At 39.7% G+C, this 16916-nt stretch overlaps 1 protein-coding gene across 1 annotated transcript in view; it reads right to left on the reverse strand.

The window, feature by feature from the left end:
- The window catches only part of ryr2b (ryanodine receptor 2b (cardiac)), a 69046-nt gene that overhangs the window by 14253 nt on the left and 37877 nt on the right, over positions 1–16916 (reverse strand). The window contains 29 exon segments of the mRNA XM_061690819.1: positions 34–113; positions 281–380; positions 492–545; positions 773–821; positions 924–1030; positions 1306–1402; positions 1919–2045; positions 2343–2496; positions 2958–3020; positions 3470–3631; positions 3684–3785; positions 3871–3958; positions 4720–4957; positions 5668–5967; positions 6092–6222; positions 7490–7571; positions 8795–9042; positions 9677–9737; positions 9913–9962; positions 10142–10263; positions 10941–11017; positions 11526–11641; positions 12616–12739; positions 15039–15114; positions 15189–15266; positions 15479–15616; positions 15811–15900; positions 16019–16097; positions 16220–16371. Coding sequence (XP_061546803.1) covers positions 34–113; positions 281–380; positions 492–545; positions 773–821; positions 924–1030; positions 1306–1402; positions 1919–2045; positions 2343–2496; positions 2958–3020; positions 3470–3631; positions 3684–3785; positions 3871–3958; positions 4720–4957; positions 5668–5967; positions 6092–6222; positions 7490–7571; positions 8795–9042; positions 9677–9737; positions 9913–9962; positions 10142–10263; positions 10941–11017; positions 11526–11641; positions 12616–12739; positions 15039–15114; positions 15189–15266; positions 15479–15616; positions 15811–15900; positions 16019–16097; positions 16220–16371 — 3345 coding nt within the window.

Here is a 16916-nt window from a genome sequence, read left to right on the forward strand (position 1 = left end):
CAATTTTACGGAGAAGTCAGCGCAACAATACACCTGCTGAACAGTGGCGTTTCCTCCATTGAGAACAGCAATACCCATCTTCAGTGTTGGGGCAATCATGGAGCCCATGGTCCCTGATTAGATGTGAAATTATCACAATCAGGAAATCTAGCACTCACTCAATGACGACAATGGAGCAAAATGCAACCTCGAAAGAACGTGTTCATGAATAAATAAATAAAATAAAATAAATCGTCGAAGGAAACAAAAACTTTCTGAAATGCTTCACTGTTGCTCATACCTTTACTGGCACTAATGCTTTGCAGGACCATCTCCGAAGCTCCACGAAGATGCAACCTGGCCTGCTGGTACAGCAACTTTTGCTTGTCCATCTCTTTCTCCTAAAACACAAACGGGACGATGTTATTAGCCTTTTCATACTATAGTGATCAAAGCTGTTAAGGCTTTTTTTCTGTTCATTACATGTGCATGCCTATCAAAAACTGACTCACTTCAAAAGTTTGCACCTCCTGTTGCTCATCATCATCATCTTCCCTATGGCAGCTCTGTGAGGACAAACAGGTGGCGATGCAAAGTAGAAGTAGATATTAGAACGATAAGGATCAACATAAAGAATGATGGCCCAAATAATATAAAGCTGCATACATAAACCTTAAAACACATGCACACACACACACACACACACACAGACTCAAACACACGTTTCCCCAAGGGAGTTGTGCAACACTTAAAAATCCCTTTTCTTTCACTCAGCCCTCTGTCGTCTCATTACCTTAGCCATTATCTCCACATAGGAAACATAGAGCCAGTCAATTCCAAGATCACTTAGGAGGCAAAGCACATGAGATCATATCAGTAAGAGATATGCGAGGCTGAAAATGTGAAGAAAAAGAAAGAAAGCATTGCATAATCTTGTATCATGACGACACCTTTCTGTCAAGGCGCTGCAACTAAAGAGCGTGATGAGCTGTAGGAGGGGATCGATCAGTTTGGCGCCATCTCTTTTCTCCTCTCGTCTTCCTCCCGCCAGCTCCATCACACTGAGCTTCTGCAAAAAGAATGACATTTTAAAATATATTTTCTCCACCCGCTGTACTTCTTTGGAAAGCCTACCACAGTGAATTAGTGTGCTCTCAGTCATATACTTCTACAGCATACACAAACAAATAAGGAAAAAAGAAAAAAAGTCGTATTTTACGATTGCTTTGGAGTTCTACAGTTGATGTTTATTCAAAATAAGGCCCTTATGACATATAATAAATTATAAATATTATTATAAATAGTCCAAAGTTTTATACCACTCACGGCTAAATCCTCCACAAGCTTCTCCTCAAACGTGTGCTCCTCAGTTGATATCCAGGATTTATTGTAGCCTTGGAGGAACAGGTTGATGGCTCTGTGCCTGGGAAGTGAGGGGGACTTTTGAGGGGACAGCAAACCTAACACTGGCAAATGTTCCTGTTTTCATTAGGCACTTGCAAATAGCAGATTTAAAAGTAGGCAGCATAGAAATAAGCTTTCAAACCACCGTTTGCCCGTTTGTTGTTTATTCATGATTGTCCATAAGCACAGGACACTTGGATTATTCTTGTGCATTTCGATAAACTATTGGATGAAAACAGTACAGTACAGTTTTTTTCCAAATGGTCATAGAATTGTTCAAAAATGTTACATCGAGCCATGCATTCATTTTTACAGCGCTTGTCCTCATTAGGTTGAGCTGGAGCCTATGCCAGCTGACTTTGTGTAAGAGGCAGGGTACAGCCTAGACTAGTCGCCAACCAATGGCAGGGCACATGTAGACAAACATGAATTCACACCTATGGGACAATTTACAGACTACACTGAACCCTGTTCACCAGCAGTGACCAGGTGGGGCACAATTATCTCACAGTTATCATTTAGCAGGTGTTTGTACCTGGGGAGGTTGTAAAGAGGAGCCATCCTTAGACAGGCCACCACTGCTTGCTTCCTTTGCTTGGACAAGACTTTGTGCCATGTCGCTCTTTTATGCTTGTGCGGATGTTCGACCTGAACATGAAATCAAAGATAGATAAGGGCAACAAGGTGTCATGCACATTTAAAAAGCAGGGACCTGAAGGATTTCAGCAATAGCATTCCATTCATACATAGTATACATTTGTCATTCTTCAAGAGGGCAAGCTTAGCTTTCTTCATATCAGAATTCAAACTGGGTTTCTAATACGAAGCACGTTTCTTATGTCATTCAAATTCAAAATTCGTTTGAAGTAAATACGATAAAGATAAATAGCAGCATTGAAAGAAAATTACTGATGAAGTCTTGCACTTAAGGCTGTCACTTCTACATTTGAACGGAATGTTTTTCACTGTATAAGAGGTCACCTGATCAAGGTAATAGAGGACTCGAGCAAGTCTCAGGATCTTGTCCACAGTCGTCTCCAAGTCAGCCGTGGAAAACAGTGGATTCTGGTCTTCAGAATTAAAGATGCCTCTGTGGAAGCTTGTTGATGACTTCTTGTGGAGGGGAGAAACAATTGAACTGTTATTTATTCAGTTGCAATGTTCTCGCATTGCAATCACTGGAAAGTACTTTTTGAAATGCTGCTAAGGTGAACCAATCCAAGAGTGAACTAATAATTCATACACAGTGCCTCTTTCGTACTTTGTGACACATTCAAGTCACGGCATGATGGAAGAATGGATTTTACAGGCTACAAGACCATTCCAAAGTCTAATTAACAGCACTCTTGTTGCTCAAATTAAAAATCACGGCTACTCAGGCGTATCAGTGTGCATGTAGAAAGTGAGCAGAATGTACATGCACTTCATTCAAAAGACAGAATCCTCAAGGGAAAGTGGGGACATATTGTAAAAAATAAATAAAATAAAATAAAAAAACAAGTACGGTGACCGTGTAATAAAGGTAATGTGCAATACAGTACATTGAAAACAAAATGCAAAATGGAAGTCTTTACCTGACCATGAGAATGTAAAAGGTATTTATACACATAGTCACGAATCTCATCTTCAGTGTTCTTCTGTGAGAAGCAAACAAGTTTAAATATATTTGGTACATAAAAATGCCTCTTCATATCAACTTCATATTTATTACCGTACTGTACATCAAAATAAATTTTTCATTGGAACATTTTCTCATCTGTTATGATGACCAAGTATTGTGTTGCATGCTAGTAAGCTGTCCTCATGATTCCCTTTTCATAATTCTTTTTGTGTCCATGAGTGGGCGAAATGGCAGTGCCCATAGGACACTTTTGATCATATTGAAGCTGTTGTTTACGGTTTGACCATTTAAATGCCAACTGGTCAATTAACGTTACAGTAAACACACCAAAGGCAAAACACTGTAACGATCCAAAAGGTTTCCCTACGGTTGCTGTTTCTTTTCAAACTGATCCATCAGGAAATACATTGGTAATCATTCCCCATGCAGCAATCACTTGGCATGACGCCCACATTTCCAACCAACCTGAGCGAAAGCACTCTTAGCTGATATGATGAGACTCTCGTTGCTGGGAAAACAAACTCTCAGTCCCACCGGGAGAAGACGCTTCATGGAAGCCACAATGAGAGACGTGTGTACGGAATAACGATCACCCTTCCTCTTCATCCTCCTTTTTTCGTAGTCAAGCTGTAAATGAAATAATATGACATGATTTTACTGCTTCATTTATGAGGTCCACTTGAGAATACCGGCTCACCTTTGACGTGTTGTCATTGACCAAAAATGCTAAATTGTTGATTTCGTTTTGGACAACGTAGTTCTGTTCCTCCCACTTGAAATTCTTTAGTGCGACACCAAATTTGATATGTGAGGCAAGATGTACACCCAAAAGAGCAGTGACAAAAGACAAAGTTTGACAAACTCACATGAGATTTGGCCCAGAAAATAAAGACCTCTGCCACCAAACAGAACAGCTCCTCAGCATCAGGGTTTGACTCTTGCTGCCAACGGGCCCTGAGACAGTTCAAACAAAAAAGGTGCGGGGAACCAAGCAACATGGCTGACACATTATTGAAATAGCACAATACGTACAAACATTCCTGTACCTAGAAAAGTTTCAGAAGAGAGTTGGTCCTAGTGTCAAACTTGTTTTCATTGCAGGCCATATCATAGTTTTGGATGCCTTCGGGGACTGGCTGTACAAGCGCATAAATGTGTAATAGCTACGGGTCGAGCAACATGCCAAAAATCATTACTAAGCACCTTGGTTTTAAGTTCATGGTTCAGTTCACATAAGTAAGGAAACAAAATACAAAAAAATAAAAAATACAAATAAATAAATGGATTAAAAAAAATAAAAACTGGCTATCTTTTGTGGAAATAGTAACACATTTAATGACATTTAAAATCAAACAACACCTTAAATATTTTCCTTTTAGTGAAAAATTAATCATTGGTCTTCTTTTTGGGAAATGAACAATGTAGGCAAGAGTAACAGTATGAAAATTGAGAATTTATATGCTATGAAAACACTTAGAATGGGATTTGTTATTGTTTTGTTACACTTCTTGTACCTTACCAAATATGTTCAGTTTGGGAACGTTATTACATTGCATCAATTTCCTTGTGTTTGGTCATTTTCAAGTTTTAAAAAAATGTCACAAGCTTTTACAGGCCACAAAATAATGATGTGGAGAGCCAGATTTGGCGTGCGGGCCTTGAGTTTGACACCTGTGCTTTAGCCCCTTTCAAACCTCCGTAGTTGCAAATCTTACCGATTTGAGTCCACAAAGGGGATGAGGAGCGGATAGAAGGCGTAGAGGTCGCGCACGAGAACGGTGAACTTCTCCTGTATCAGCAATTCTGCTTCCGACGCACCGCAACCCTCTGCTTTCATTCGCTCCTCCTCGAGCAGGACAAGCGCCGCCCGCTTTCTCAGCTTATCCATCAGAGGAAGGAAGTGGCTCTTCAGCAGCTCAGCACGAGCTTTGCAGATGATTGGCTGGGAATGGACTGAGATACACGCTACTCACAAAATATACTCAGCTTTCGGGTAAAACTTCTATATGAAACTAAAATGAAACATTTTTGGGCTTAAGTTAATTTGACCTTCTCTAAAATTTAGAATGCCCATGTCTAACTGTTCAATGTTTCAGTACTTTTTGAACAACTTGATGTTCTCTAACAAGGAGCTGAATGGCAAAATTCACAACAGGTGTTTGATCCATGAAAATTTCCAAGTATATCCAATTCTATGCCTTTCTGTAAAAGTCCAGTCTCTCTGGTGTAACCTGCTGATGACAGTTTGTGACACTCTTAAGCTCAGTGGTCCCTTCCCTCTGAGAACATCCTGTTTGAAAACTCACAATGACGAAGTACTAAATTTTAGCTGTTTTTTTGGTCTCATGATGTCCAAATGTGAACAGCATGATGAAGAGGACTGTTTAAATCAAAATTCTAATTGAACCAGGAAATGTATTGCTCCATCCATGGATCAAACACCTGTTGAATACTGAAATATTGAACGACTGCCCAAGCATTCAAAAGTTTAAAGATGGTCAAAAAAAGTTCACCTGTACAGGTTATGGTGCATCTTAGGATCATCCTGAAATTTCACCAAAAAGGCAAATATCTTGACCAATTTGTGAGAATATTATTGCATGACTGAAAATTACTTGAGTAACTAAAATGTGGTAAAATATAAGCAGGAACGCGCAGACTACCTGCCAGCTGCTTCATCCAGTCAACCTGGCTCACACCCACGTGGTTGTGGAGGATCCGCAGAATGTGACCAAGCAGGTCGCTGGCGTGCTGAGCAGTTACAGATGTGAGGACCGGGCTGTCTCGCCACCAGCGGGACACGTAAGCACATAGCATCGGCAATGTGACGTCCATGACATGGACGTAATGGGCCTGCCGAGCGGCGGTGCTGTCGTCCGTCAACTCCTCTGCTTGCCACATCGCTTGCTCCAGTGAGGGCAGGAGGGGGCAAATTTCTTCCACATCAACTGGCAAGCCCAAGTCTAGCAGAAGCAGAAAAAGGAAAAACAATCTTGTAAAAAAATATTTGTTTTAAATTTATAAAAAAAAATAAAATAAAAAAATTAAAAAAAAGTCAAATAGACAAGTAAATTTTTAATGGATTACCATCTCTTTCAGGCATACTCATGGTGTTGTAGATGGAGTGAGGGTTGTTTCGATTGATGGCTGGCTCCAGGAAGCATACAGGAAAAGCGGCAGTCAGCGCTGCTAGACAAGCACCTGCTGCTGGCCTCTGTCTGGATGGAAACATGCTATTACACAAGTAGATCCATCCATTTTCTATAGCGCTTGTTCTCATTAAGGTGAACTGGAGATCCTATCGCAGCTGACTTTCGGCAAGAGAAGCAGGGGACATCTTGGACCGACCTGTTGTTTATCACATGGCACAAACTATATAAAACCATTCATTTACAACTATAGACAATCTAGTCATCAACGAACCGAACGCATATGTTTTTGGAGGATTACCCTGAGAAAATCCAAACACTGGGAAAACATGCAAACTCCACACAGGGATCTCGGAACTCAGATTCGAACCTTGAACATGGTAACGTGCCAACCACTATGTCAACGTGCTGCCACAAAAGTGCATGACTGAATAAACTAATCGGAAAATAACTTCTTCCAAAAGATCTGCTCTCGCAAATCTTCCATGTTGACCCTGATTTATTTATTATTATCTCATGATTGGTTGTTAAGCGTTTTGATAATAATTTAGAATTTGATGTGGTTAAGTTGCTTTGTCATGCAGAAATAACAGATTTTTCTAGGTGTCACTAGCAAAATAGCAAGAGTTTGCATGTTCTGCCCGTGCAAGAAATGGGAGGATATTATATAACATCACTTTGAAGAAACGAAAAGAAGAAGACTCTCGCTAGCGCAGTTCTCCTAATAAGAGGCAAAATGTGCTTGCTTCGAGCTTTTTATTTGTCACTCACGGTTGACATTTACTGTAAAACCGAAGCATAAAACAAAAGAGAATTAAACATATATTCAAACACGTTGCCATGGTGGACGACTGGTTAGCACATCTACCTCACAATTCTGAGGACCGGGATTCAAATCAGGCCCCACCTGTGTGGAATTTCATGTTCCCCCTGCGTGGGTTTTCCCCAGGTACTCGGGTTGCCTCCCACAACCCAAAAACATGCGTGGTAGGTTACTTGAAAACTCTAAATTGCCCTTTGGTGTAAATGTGAGTGCGAATGGTTGTTTGTTTATATGTGCCCTGCGATTGGCTGGTGACCAGTTCAGGGTATACTTCGCCTCTCGCCCGAAGATAGCTGGGATAGACTCCACCACGCCCGCGACCCTAGTGAGAATAAGCGGTTCAGAAAATGGATGGATGGATTTACCCAATAACTGACTGAGGTCAAGAACTGGACATACATGGATCACAGGGTTAAAAGTTGCCTTATAGCATTTTTTTCATCGTTGATTGCAAGTAATAATTATATTGCACAGGCACTGAATGAGTTGGAATGTGTTACATAAAGTCAGTACCCCTCCATGTAGATGGCGCTGCTGGTGCCAAGTAAGTAGAGGCTGTTAAGGATCCTGTAACAGGACGCCTGCACGCTTCCCACTGGAAAAGACGAGGTGACACTTCAATCGCTTAAATCCTCATAAGAGACATATTCCAAGGACGGCGAGAGCGGGAAAGGGGAGAGCACAGAATCACAGAGAAACAGACTTGCGAGACGACTGCTGATGCAGGAAATGGATGATACCTGTGGAATGTCATCATATTAGTGAAGGAGACAATAGGCTCCGGCTGCTGCGTGGCCATGACTGAGCCGCTTAATGTGAGCTGACCTCAAAGGTATGCAAACCAGGTGCTAATCTTAGCATATTATCTTTTTTTTCTAGATTTACATATACTTGTTTCTGTTACTATTTTCCTGTGATTGAACATTTTCATTTGCTATACATACACAGGTGCATCTCAGGACATTAGAATATGGTGGAAATCTCAATTTATTTCAGGACTTTAATTCAAAAAGTGGAACTCATAGATTCACTACACACAGAATGAAATATTTCACTTATGTAGGTTTTTTTTAAATATAATTTTGAGGATTCTAGTTTAAAGCTAAAAAAAAATCATCTCCAGCTCAAGAAACTAAAAAAACACAATCAAAACTTTTTTTAATAAAAAAAATGTATTTTTTGTTTGATGAGCCTACATAATAGGGTATTCATCAAAATATAAAAATGTTGTTGAGTAATATTAGTCTCGCGCAATTGATCTTAATTTTTAATGAGATATGTACAGACAAAATTATTATTATTATTTTTTTTACTTTTGATGAAGAATTACATTAACTATCAATAAAAAGCCATTATGTATGTTAGAGAAGAATATGCTTGAAAAGTCAAACGAGCATGCAGCAAGCATTTTCACAAAATTTTCAGGAAATTAAATACAAATGCGCGACAAGCAAGCAGATTTGTACATAGCACACACAAAAATCTAAGAGGAAGGCAAAAAGGAAAATTTGTGTCGTGTCACAGGCGGTGCGTAAATGGATCATTTGTGATGCTTTGTGAAATCCGTTATAAAATCTATATCTGTGTAAATATGGTGTTGGAATTTTTATCACTTCCATCTTTTATTTTTCAACATGAAGCCCATTTAATATTGTTTGCCAAGAATGCATAGTTATGCAAATATTCATGTTTAAAAGTTAAAATTTTGCACACCCTGTAGTTCACTTTTCAACAATAGTCTTATTCATTGAGATGTCCCAATATATAGACTGCTTAACCAATGTGTAGGAAAACAATGAAACTGCTTTCTCCTCTCACCTAGGAGTTGAACACCATAGTTTTGGCTATCAAGATGCTGGAAGAGGGACGTGAGCGTTGGGAGGAGTACGGAAGTTGTGTACCCGAGAACCTTGGAAACGCCTTTTGCCTGTTGACTCCGACACTGAGGAAACGAGACCGAGGTGATCGAGAGGTTTTCCACGGTCACCTCAAGATCAGACGCGGCCGCCTCAAAGAAGGAACACAGAGACGCCCGGATGGATTCTGGAGCTGAATTTATTAATGTCCTATTGTGAAAAGACAACAAAAAATAATAATTGGATGGCCTGTCGACATTATGGTTAATAATTTCAGGCAACAAATACTGTTGCAATACAACCAGTCTAAGTGAGCAAACATGGTCTCTTATGCTGAAAACAGTTAAATTGATCAAATCAATTACTAGCTAATCATCTAGCATCATGTTTTTGCCTTTTGATACAAGTTAGATCGATTGATTGCTTTAATGGATCAATGAAGCCATCAATTTAATTCTCAGAAGTTTTGTGACAGGAGAGAGTGACTTAATAGATTTTTTAGGCCAAATGTGACAAGAGTGGGGGCATCACAGCGGTAGAGATTAACATTTCTGCCTCAGCGTCAAGAGGTCTGGGTTCGAATCTCGGCTCAACCTCTCTTGTGTGGAGCTTGCATGAGCTTTCTTCTTCTTCTTCCTCTCACATTCCAAAAACATGCAGGTTACGTTCATTGAATACTCCAAATTGTCCACAGGTGTCAATGGTTGTTTGTCTATATGTGTCCTGTGATTGATCGCTTACACCAGCCCTGCCTCTCAACCAAAGTCAGCTAGGATAGGCCTCAGTGTGACAAGTGATATTGAAAGTGGATGGATGGATGGATGGATGGTGACAGAACAGCTACCTTGCATCCAACGCTTGGGCCAACACATGAAGGCAGCTTGTGACAGCTGAGGTTTCATTTCCTGAAGGAAGAAAAAAAATACAAAACTGATATTAGACGATTATACTACGCATATGCAGAGGAAATATATATCACTGATGGCCAGATATGCCTGAAAGACACAAAAGTGAAAGGCATAGTAGCAACAATGGTGTGATATCAGGGTAAAAGCTTTTTTTCCCCCACACGGTTCTTACCAAAGAGAAAGAGCCTGTGTCTTACAAGAGCTGCAAGCCTACAGAAGAGGCTGGATTTGAGAGGACAGAAAAGTGAAGTGATCAGAATGAGGAGAAAGAAGTGAAACAATAGCCAAAAGAACAAATGCAAACAACCCGTTGCGTCCTACAACAACATCTATAATCGGTAATAAATACATTTGAAAGGGAAATGTGTGTCCAAGATAGATTTTATGGGGTTGACACATGCCTTGCAATGATTTCTTTTTCCTTTTTGGAGGCATGGCGTCTGTTAATGACCGAAGGGACCGACACGGACAAGAAATACAGCCGGTGGCCTTTTACATATTCTTCCAAAAGTGGAACGATAACCTGTTGAAGAGGTCAAAGCAAAGCAAAGCAAATTTATTTATATAGCACATTTCATACATAAGGTAACTCAATGTGCTTTACATAATTAAAAGCAATTACAAACAAAGAAAAAAAACAGCTTATAAACCTTTAAAACAAAGAGAAAAAGGCAAACATTTGTTATATTCGTCGACAAATCTACCCTATTTACAGTATTTCACTTGGCCCATGTCTCCCTTAAATATTCTAAACATTTACGCTTCATTGCATAAAAATGTTGTTCTATAAAAAGCAGAAACTATTTTTTTGTCATTCAACAAATCATTGACATAAGTCACGTATGCGTGTATGCATGTGTGTGTGTGTGTTTGGTGGAGACATTAGGAGATGCGAGCCATGACTATGCAAATATCTCTTTCCGTTCCCTGCTTTGGAGGCAGAACGGCGTGGGAAGCTTTAATCGATGTCATGATGGGAATCGACATGCCCGCATGGATTTCTCAAATGGCTAAATATATTACACAGCCACAAAGAAATTTTCATGGGTGGGGGGTTACGTACCAACCATTAAACAAAACTAATTGCATGACAGAATTGAAAATCGTAACTCAAATGTCAGCATCAATGCGAAAGATTCCATATTAGAACGATCCCATTGGAAAAGGTCTGTCTTCATACGCATCTAATCATGAGCAAACCTTGAGGAAAAAATGAACAGGGTGCTGGTGTGACACTCTCTCTGCTTGAGAGGCATGTCCTCTGGCTTGCATCACCTCTGTAAAAAACAAAAAAATTAACATATACACAATAAAAAAATTACAAAGGAAGTGACATTTCTACATGACACATGTCCTATTGTCCTATTCTTAACAATGTAAGGATGTATCAAATCTAAATTAGCCCATGGCAGGACAAATACTTAGTACCACATATAAAAAAATATACAATAAAATAAAAAAATATTTAAAAAAACTATTACTTCAGGTAGATGCCTTGGTGTCATCATCCATGGATTCATATAGTGGCAACGTAACAGAAATTTGAACTTTGAAGTCGGAACAGGCCAAAGTCTATCACTAAACAATATTAACGCAGCGGTAAAGTCATAAATACAAAACACTCCTATTCCATGAATATGAAAAGCCTTCTAGTGACCACGTATCCTACGCTGCGTGCTGTTTGTAACCTTGAAACGTCGTATGTCAGAACCGTAGTAAATCTAGAACCACCTGTATTTTAGAAGACACAGTTTTAGACTGTATTCTTTTAACTTAAAGTGTTACCTAGCTCCAACATGTGTTCCTGAGCTTCCTCTGTGTACGACAGCAACCGCTGGAGCAGAGTGTGGCCAAAACAGTTGGCTGTGGCCGGAAAATCCAGATCCGATTTCTTGCGATCCCTGCAGTGAAAAATAAAAGCAATTAAAGCTTCAAGCAGCGATGAGCCATCCCTCTTACCCCAATTTTTCAGGTGAAACCTCAAACGACAATCAAACTTTGATGCTATGCTGGCGTAGGCAAGAAAACTTAGCAATTTAACATCGCCAAGCTCTCTTGGAGAGCTGCTTCCGATTGAGGCTCTTTTTTGGCAAATTCCCTTGTAGGAAATTGTCAAAGTGGAATTCGGCCACAATGGCAGCTTCAAACCAAAACGGCCAACTCCCCGTTGAATTTTGGGCATGGATGCCTAAGACTTGTTCGCTCATGTAGTTATGATTAACGTGTAACCAATTTCGTCTTGATCGGTGAAACTGGTGTCAGAGGCTTTTATTTTTTTTTTTTTTTACTTTACAGAGGGCACTATCGGGTACCTAAAATACCATGAATCACCGCATATTTGTGGTTTGGCCTTTGCGAATTCACCTATTTGTGCATTGTGGGGCACCTATCCTCCGTTATTTGCTGAAAAACAATTTGAGGTTTCTACGGTCAGGCCAAAGCCATGTCTAAAATAAAAATAAATACAATAATTTCAAATGGATCGTGGTGCCAAGTAACTACTGTAGGCGAGAAGCTTCTTTGAGTTAGGCCATAGCATTGTCAAATGTGAAAAATGTGCTTTTTCTGCCATTTGGTGGCATGTTTAGGAAATTATAAACCTTTTTGGGTCGGCATCATTTACTCGTGGATTTTCGCCGGCGGTGGTTTCACTGTACATTTGAACATTTGGTGAATTTAAGGGCACGTTGAGGCCCCCAAAAAGGCAATTCTTTCTCTCTTCTTTCGTGAAACAGTATCAGGAAACGTGAATGCTGAGAGATGCTCTCACTACAGGTATGCTCAAAAAAAAGTAATGCTGACTGACTGTCTCATTCATATTCCACTCTGAATGCAGGAATTTGCTTTCGCAGCCAGGAGTTGAAGCTGTCCCCACCTCCACACTGTGTAGCCGTTGAGCTGAAGGAATTTGAGCACATCCTGGGCTCTCTGTAGGAATTTGCTCTTTTCCTTCGCAGTTAGGTTGTCATAGGGCACGAGGACTGTGTGCCCACGTACCACTGAGAAGAAAGAAAGGTAAAAAAAAATATATATACAAAATTTGTGAAAAACAACACCCGTTTCTCCTAACCTTTTTTTTTTTCCCCCACATCCAGGCCCACTTTAGACGAGGTCGGAATGCACTATAAATACAGTGGGACTTCCACATAACTGGTATTTCCTACTGTGACCTTTCAGAAAATGGGATATGCGCTACCCTGGTAATCAATCTTCCTTCTCTCTCTACAGTACACCAATTTATTTCCAGCAATGATACACACAGAGATTGTCTTTTAATTTATTATTTCCACTAACACAACAACTTAAAGACATGCATGTGAAAATTGATTTTCAATTAGTTTTGTGGATTTCTGGAGTGCCAAATCACTGAAGTATAATTTAGTGACTTGGTGATTCAATGGTGCCTCAGCAAGTGAAAATAGAATGGAATCTGTATGGGTGCTCGGTTTATGGAGCGGATGGTTAAATTAGCCAGAGGTGGCTTCCCAGACACGGCATTCATTTGCAGTCTGGACACGGAGGGTTGAACATCTCCTCTGGAGGCAGAGTCCCCAGAAGTCTCCAATAATACCACAAGTAGCTGAATTGGCTACTCATCACTTATTTTTAATCGTCACTTCAGGGGCTCCGGCACATACCTTTGTTCTGGCCTGGTCGGCATGATAACTTAAGCCATATTCGGCATTAGAATGAGACATAACCGCCCCCCAAAATTGGGTAAGTTTGAAACAGCGTAACAAGTGGACGTTCAGTATGCTTTCATTCTTTATCCTTTGTGCATTTTGAATGAAGAATGTTACAGACCAAAATCTTCAACATAAAAAAAAAAATAATTCATTAAACAATTAAAGCTCTCTTGCCACATCTCCATTCTACAAAAGTAATTATAACAGTCACTTTTTAAATAACTGAAACTGGACAGTTTTGTCCTTGGAAATGCAAAAAAAACAAAAACCTACACCAGATTACATAACACTTTCAGCTTCCTTTTTATGAGGTTCTTTTATCAGTGATTATGGGAAATAAATGGTTGCTATTGTGTGAATGTATCTGCTACCTGATAGTGTCGATAAACTCAGATTTCTATACATTCTAAGACTGCCAACGCTATCAGACACAGACAGACAGGGACATTCATGCAGTTTGTTCATTATAAGGTCGTAGCCGTCAATCAAAACTAATCAATATTTACAACTCACTTTCATTACAGTTTTGCCATGAGAATGGGATTAATTTTTTTGAACACATTCAAGACCTGAGACAGCATGAGAAATAGGGCCAAGAATGAAGGAACAACACAGGACGATGTCCATTCCCATATTAGGCTATATCCTTGAATTTGCCCTGTTTGTTTCAAGTAAAAGAAAGATGTGCAGCTACACTGCATTGTCCACAGACATATCTAATATATCTAGTCTATTCAACTTCAACATAAAAGGAAAAAAAAATTGTTGGAAACTAAAGCTAAAAAAAAATAAAGCTCAACCTCTTAGGCAAACAAAATGGGCCTTTGAACAAACTTCTTACTACGACTTATTAAAAGGAAGGATTTTGATGTTGGATGTTTTATTTCAGTGGAATGAACTCGGACCACCCGCTGCTCCCCTGTTGTATGGAGATATTTTTCAAGTTCTACCACTGAAGAACAAAAGCACAACTTGAGGGCAATGCTGAAACGATTCAGAAATACTTCCCAAATTGCTCAGGGGACCGCTACCAAACTGTGGCCCATATACTTATAACATTTAAGACTATCAAAGGTAATTTACATTCACATGGAAGCAGTATGGTACGTTAGTGGTTAGCACGTCTGCCTCACAGTTCTGAGGTTCAGGGTTCAAACTTTAGCTCTCGACCTACGGTGTCGTGTTTGCATGTTCACCCCATGGTTATCTGCATCTATCTATCTATTCCTCCAACATTCCAAACATTTGCATGTTAGGTTTATTTAAGACTAAAGTGTCAATGAATGTGAGTACAAACCAGCGTTTGTCTATATGCACCTTGCGGATGACTGGCAACCACGGTTTACCCACCCTCTCCTCCAAAGTCAGCTGGAATAAGCTCCAGCTCACCAACGACATGCAGTTATGAAATTTGGATAGCATTTGTCATATCTTGTACTAATGATTCGTGCACTACTATTTTACATTTTGAATTTAAAGTATTTTAAATCCAAAACCTAAAGCCCATGCACAGCTTTGGTGGTCAGCTCAAAGATCTCAGATGTGGGAGCACGAAAATACATTTATGATGCATGATCGACAGCGATAGCTGAGAGATAATCATTATATGTACCTTTACTCTCTAGTTCTAATTTCTTCCTCTTAGCCCAGGAATTGTGGTAGTTTTCAGCCAACTTTTCAGCCATAGCCTAAGGAAAAAGGAGAAATGAAATCTCATCACAGCTGAGGGCAAATAAGTTTTAGAGAAATCTTAATTACTTACACACTGATCCCATGATAAAGTAATGCTGCTTGTGTTCAAGGGTTTAGGGCTGAAGGTCGACGCTCCTTCAAATGACAACTAAGAGCAAGCAGAAAATGAGTAAATACAGTAAGTCCCACTATCCGAAAATCAGCAATTAAGTCCCTAGAGATGCCGCAGGATGGCAGCAAAACACTTTTTTTTCTATTTGACAAGGATATGGCCTGACTATATAAAGTAGCTGAATGAAAAGAATGTAAATGCCATCAATGAGGACATTTCAGAGCGCAGAAATGACTAAGTAGACACACCTGACCGGACTGTGAGATTCTTCTCGTGCAGGTATGCAGGCCGAACGCACCTCCTTCCTTGGTGCGCTCTATGGTCCACCCGAAGGCCAGCATACTTTTAATCGTCTCCTTAATGGCCGAGCGGTACACTTCCTTGTCCTGTTAAGATGCGGAAAGCCAAACAATGCTTGTGTAAAAATTAAATTTGTCAGGAGGGAAACGCAAAACCTATACAAGCACAATAAGAAGGGCGGTGATTTAAATAAGCAATAATTCAAGAAGAGGCATTTTATATGGCATAGAAAGCCTGTGGGTTTTGTCATCTTACTTTATTCCCACAAGTTATACGCTACCTTTTCAGCCAGGGCCCTGTAAGGTTTGAGGAGGGGGTGAACCTTGGTGTTCTCGCATAGCTGCTCCCCATGAACCCAGCCATTGGCAAACTTACAGACACAACACAGAGATAAATTATTTAAAGAGCATGTAAACATTAGCATTAGTGCATTCCTAACACACAGTCTAATTTCTCAACCACTGGACATTGAAGGTTAAAGCTACTACCTTATCTAGCGACCACTTGTCATGAGTATGCTCGGCATATTTGTTCACCGAGAATTCCAGTCTCTCTGGCACAGTCATGCTAAGGAAATGAATCATATTAACATATCTAAAATGAGTCTCAGTCACCAATTTTGTCTTGCTAATGCACTATTATTTTTTTGATGTAGATAAATACAAAACCATGGTCAGCTCCTTACTTACTTGGAGGTTTCTACAGGCTGTGGGTCAAAGTTTCTGTCAGTGTTTTTGTCCGTTTGGGACATACAATGTGGGTTCAAGTGGTCGGGAGGAAGGGCATCAGCCATTGCCCCGAGACATTGGACACACAGTTTGGATAACTCTGGCTCATATTGCTTTAGAAAACACAAACAAAAAATATGTAGCTATAATAGACAAACAATGCATATTTAAAAATGGCCCATTAGTCATATATAGTCCATATAGTATGGGGACTTTTAAAGAAAGAAAGAGAATGTTTTAATAATTCAGGCTAAGTTTATGGACAATTAAAACACATAATGAGTCACATTTTTCATAATGTGTCAGATTTATGGCAAGCAAGCAAGCTCGTGTTCCCTCATTAAAGCCTACAGAATGTATGTGAACATAAAGCTAATGTATTTTTTACTACAGCAAAAAGATAAGTTCATGCACAAAAAAGAGGATCAAGGACAAACAGTATAGGATATGATATATAAATGACATGAGAATGCATTACACTGGTAAGAAACTGGTATTTACAGGTGCAACTCAATTTTAATATTGTAAAATTTCAGTATTTCAATTCAAAAGGTGGGAAACTCTTGTTATATACAGTCACTACACACGAGTGAAATATCCATCCATTTTCTGAGCCGCTTCTCCTCACTAGGGTCGCGGGCGTGCTGGAGCCTATCCC

The sequence above is a fragment of the Phycodurus eques genome, chromosome 11, assembly GCF_024500275.1.
Source record: "Phycodurus eques isolate BA_2022a chromosome 11, UOR_Pequ_1.1, whole genome shotgun sequence".
NCBI lineage: Eukaryota > Metazoa > Chordata > Actinopteri > Syngnathiformes > Syngnathidae > Phycodurus > Phycodurus eques.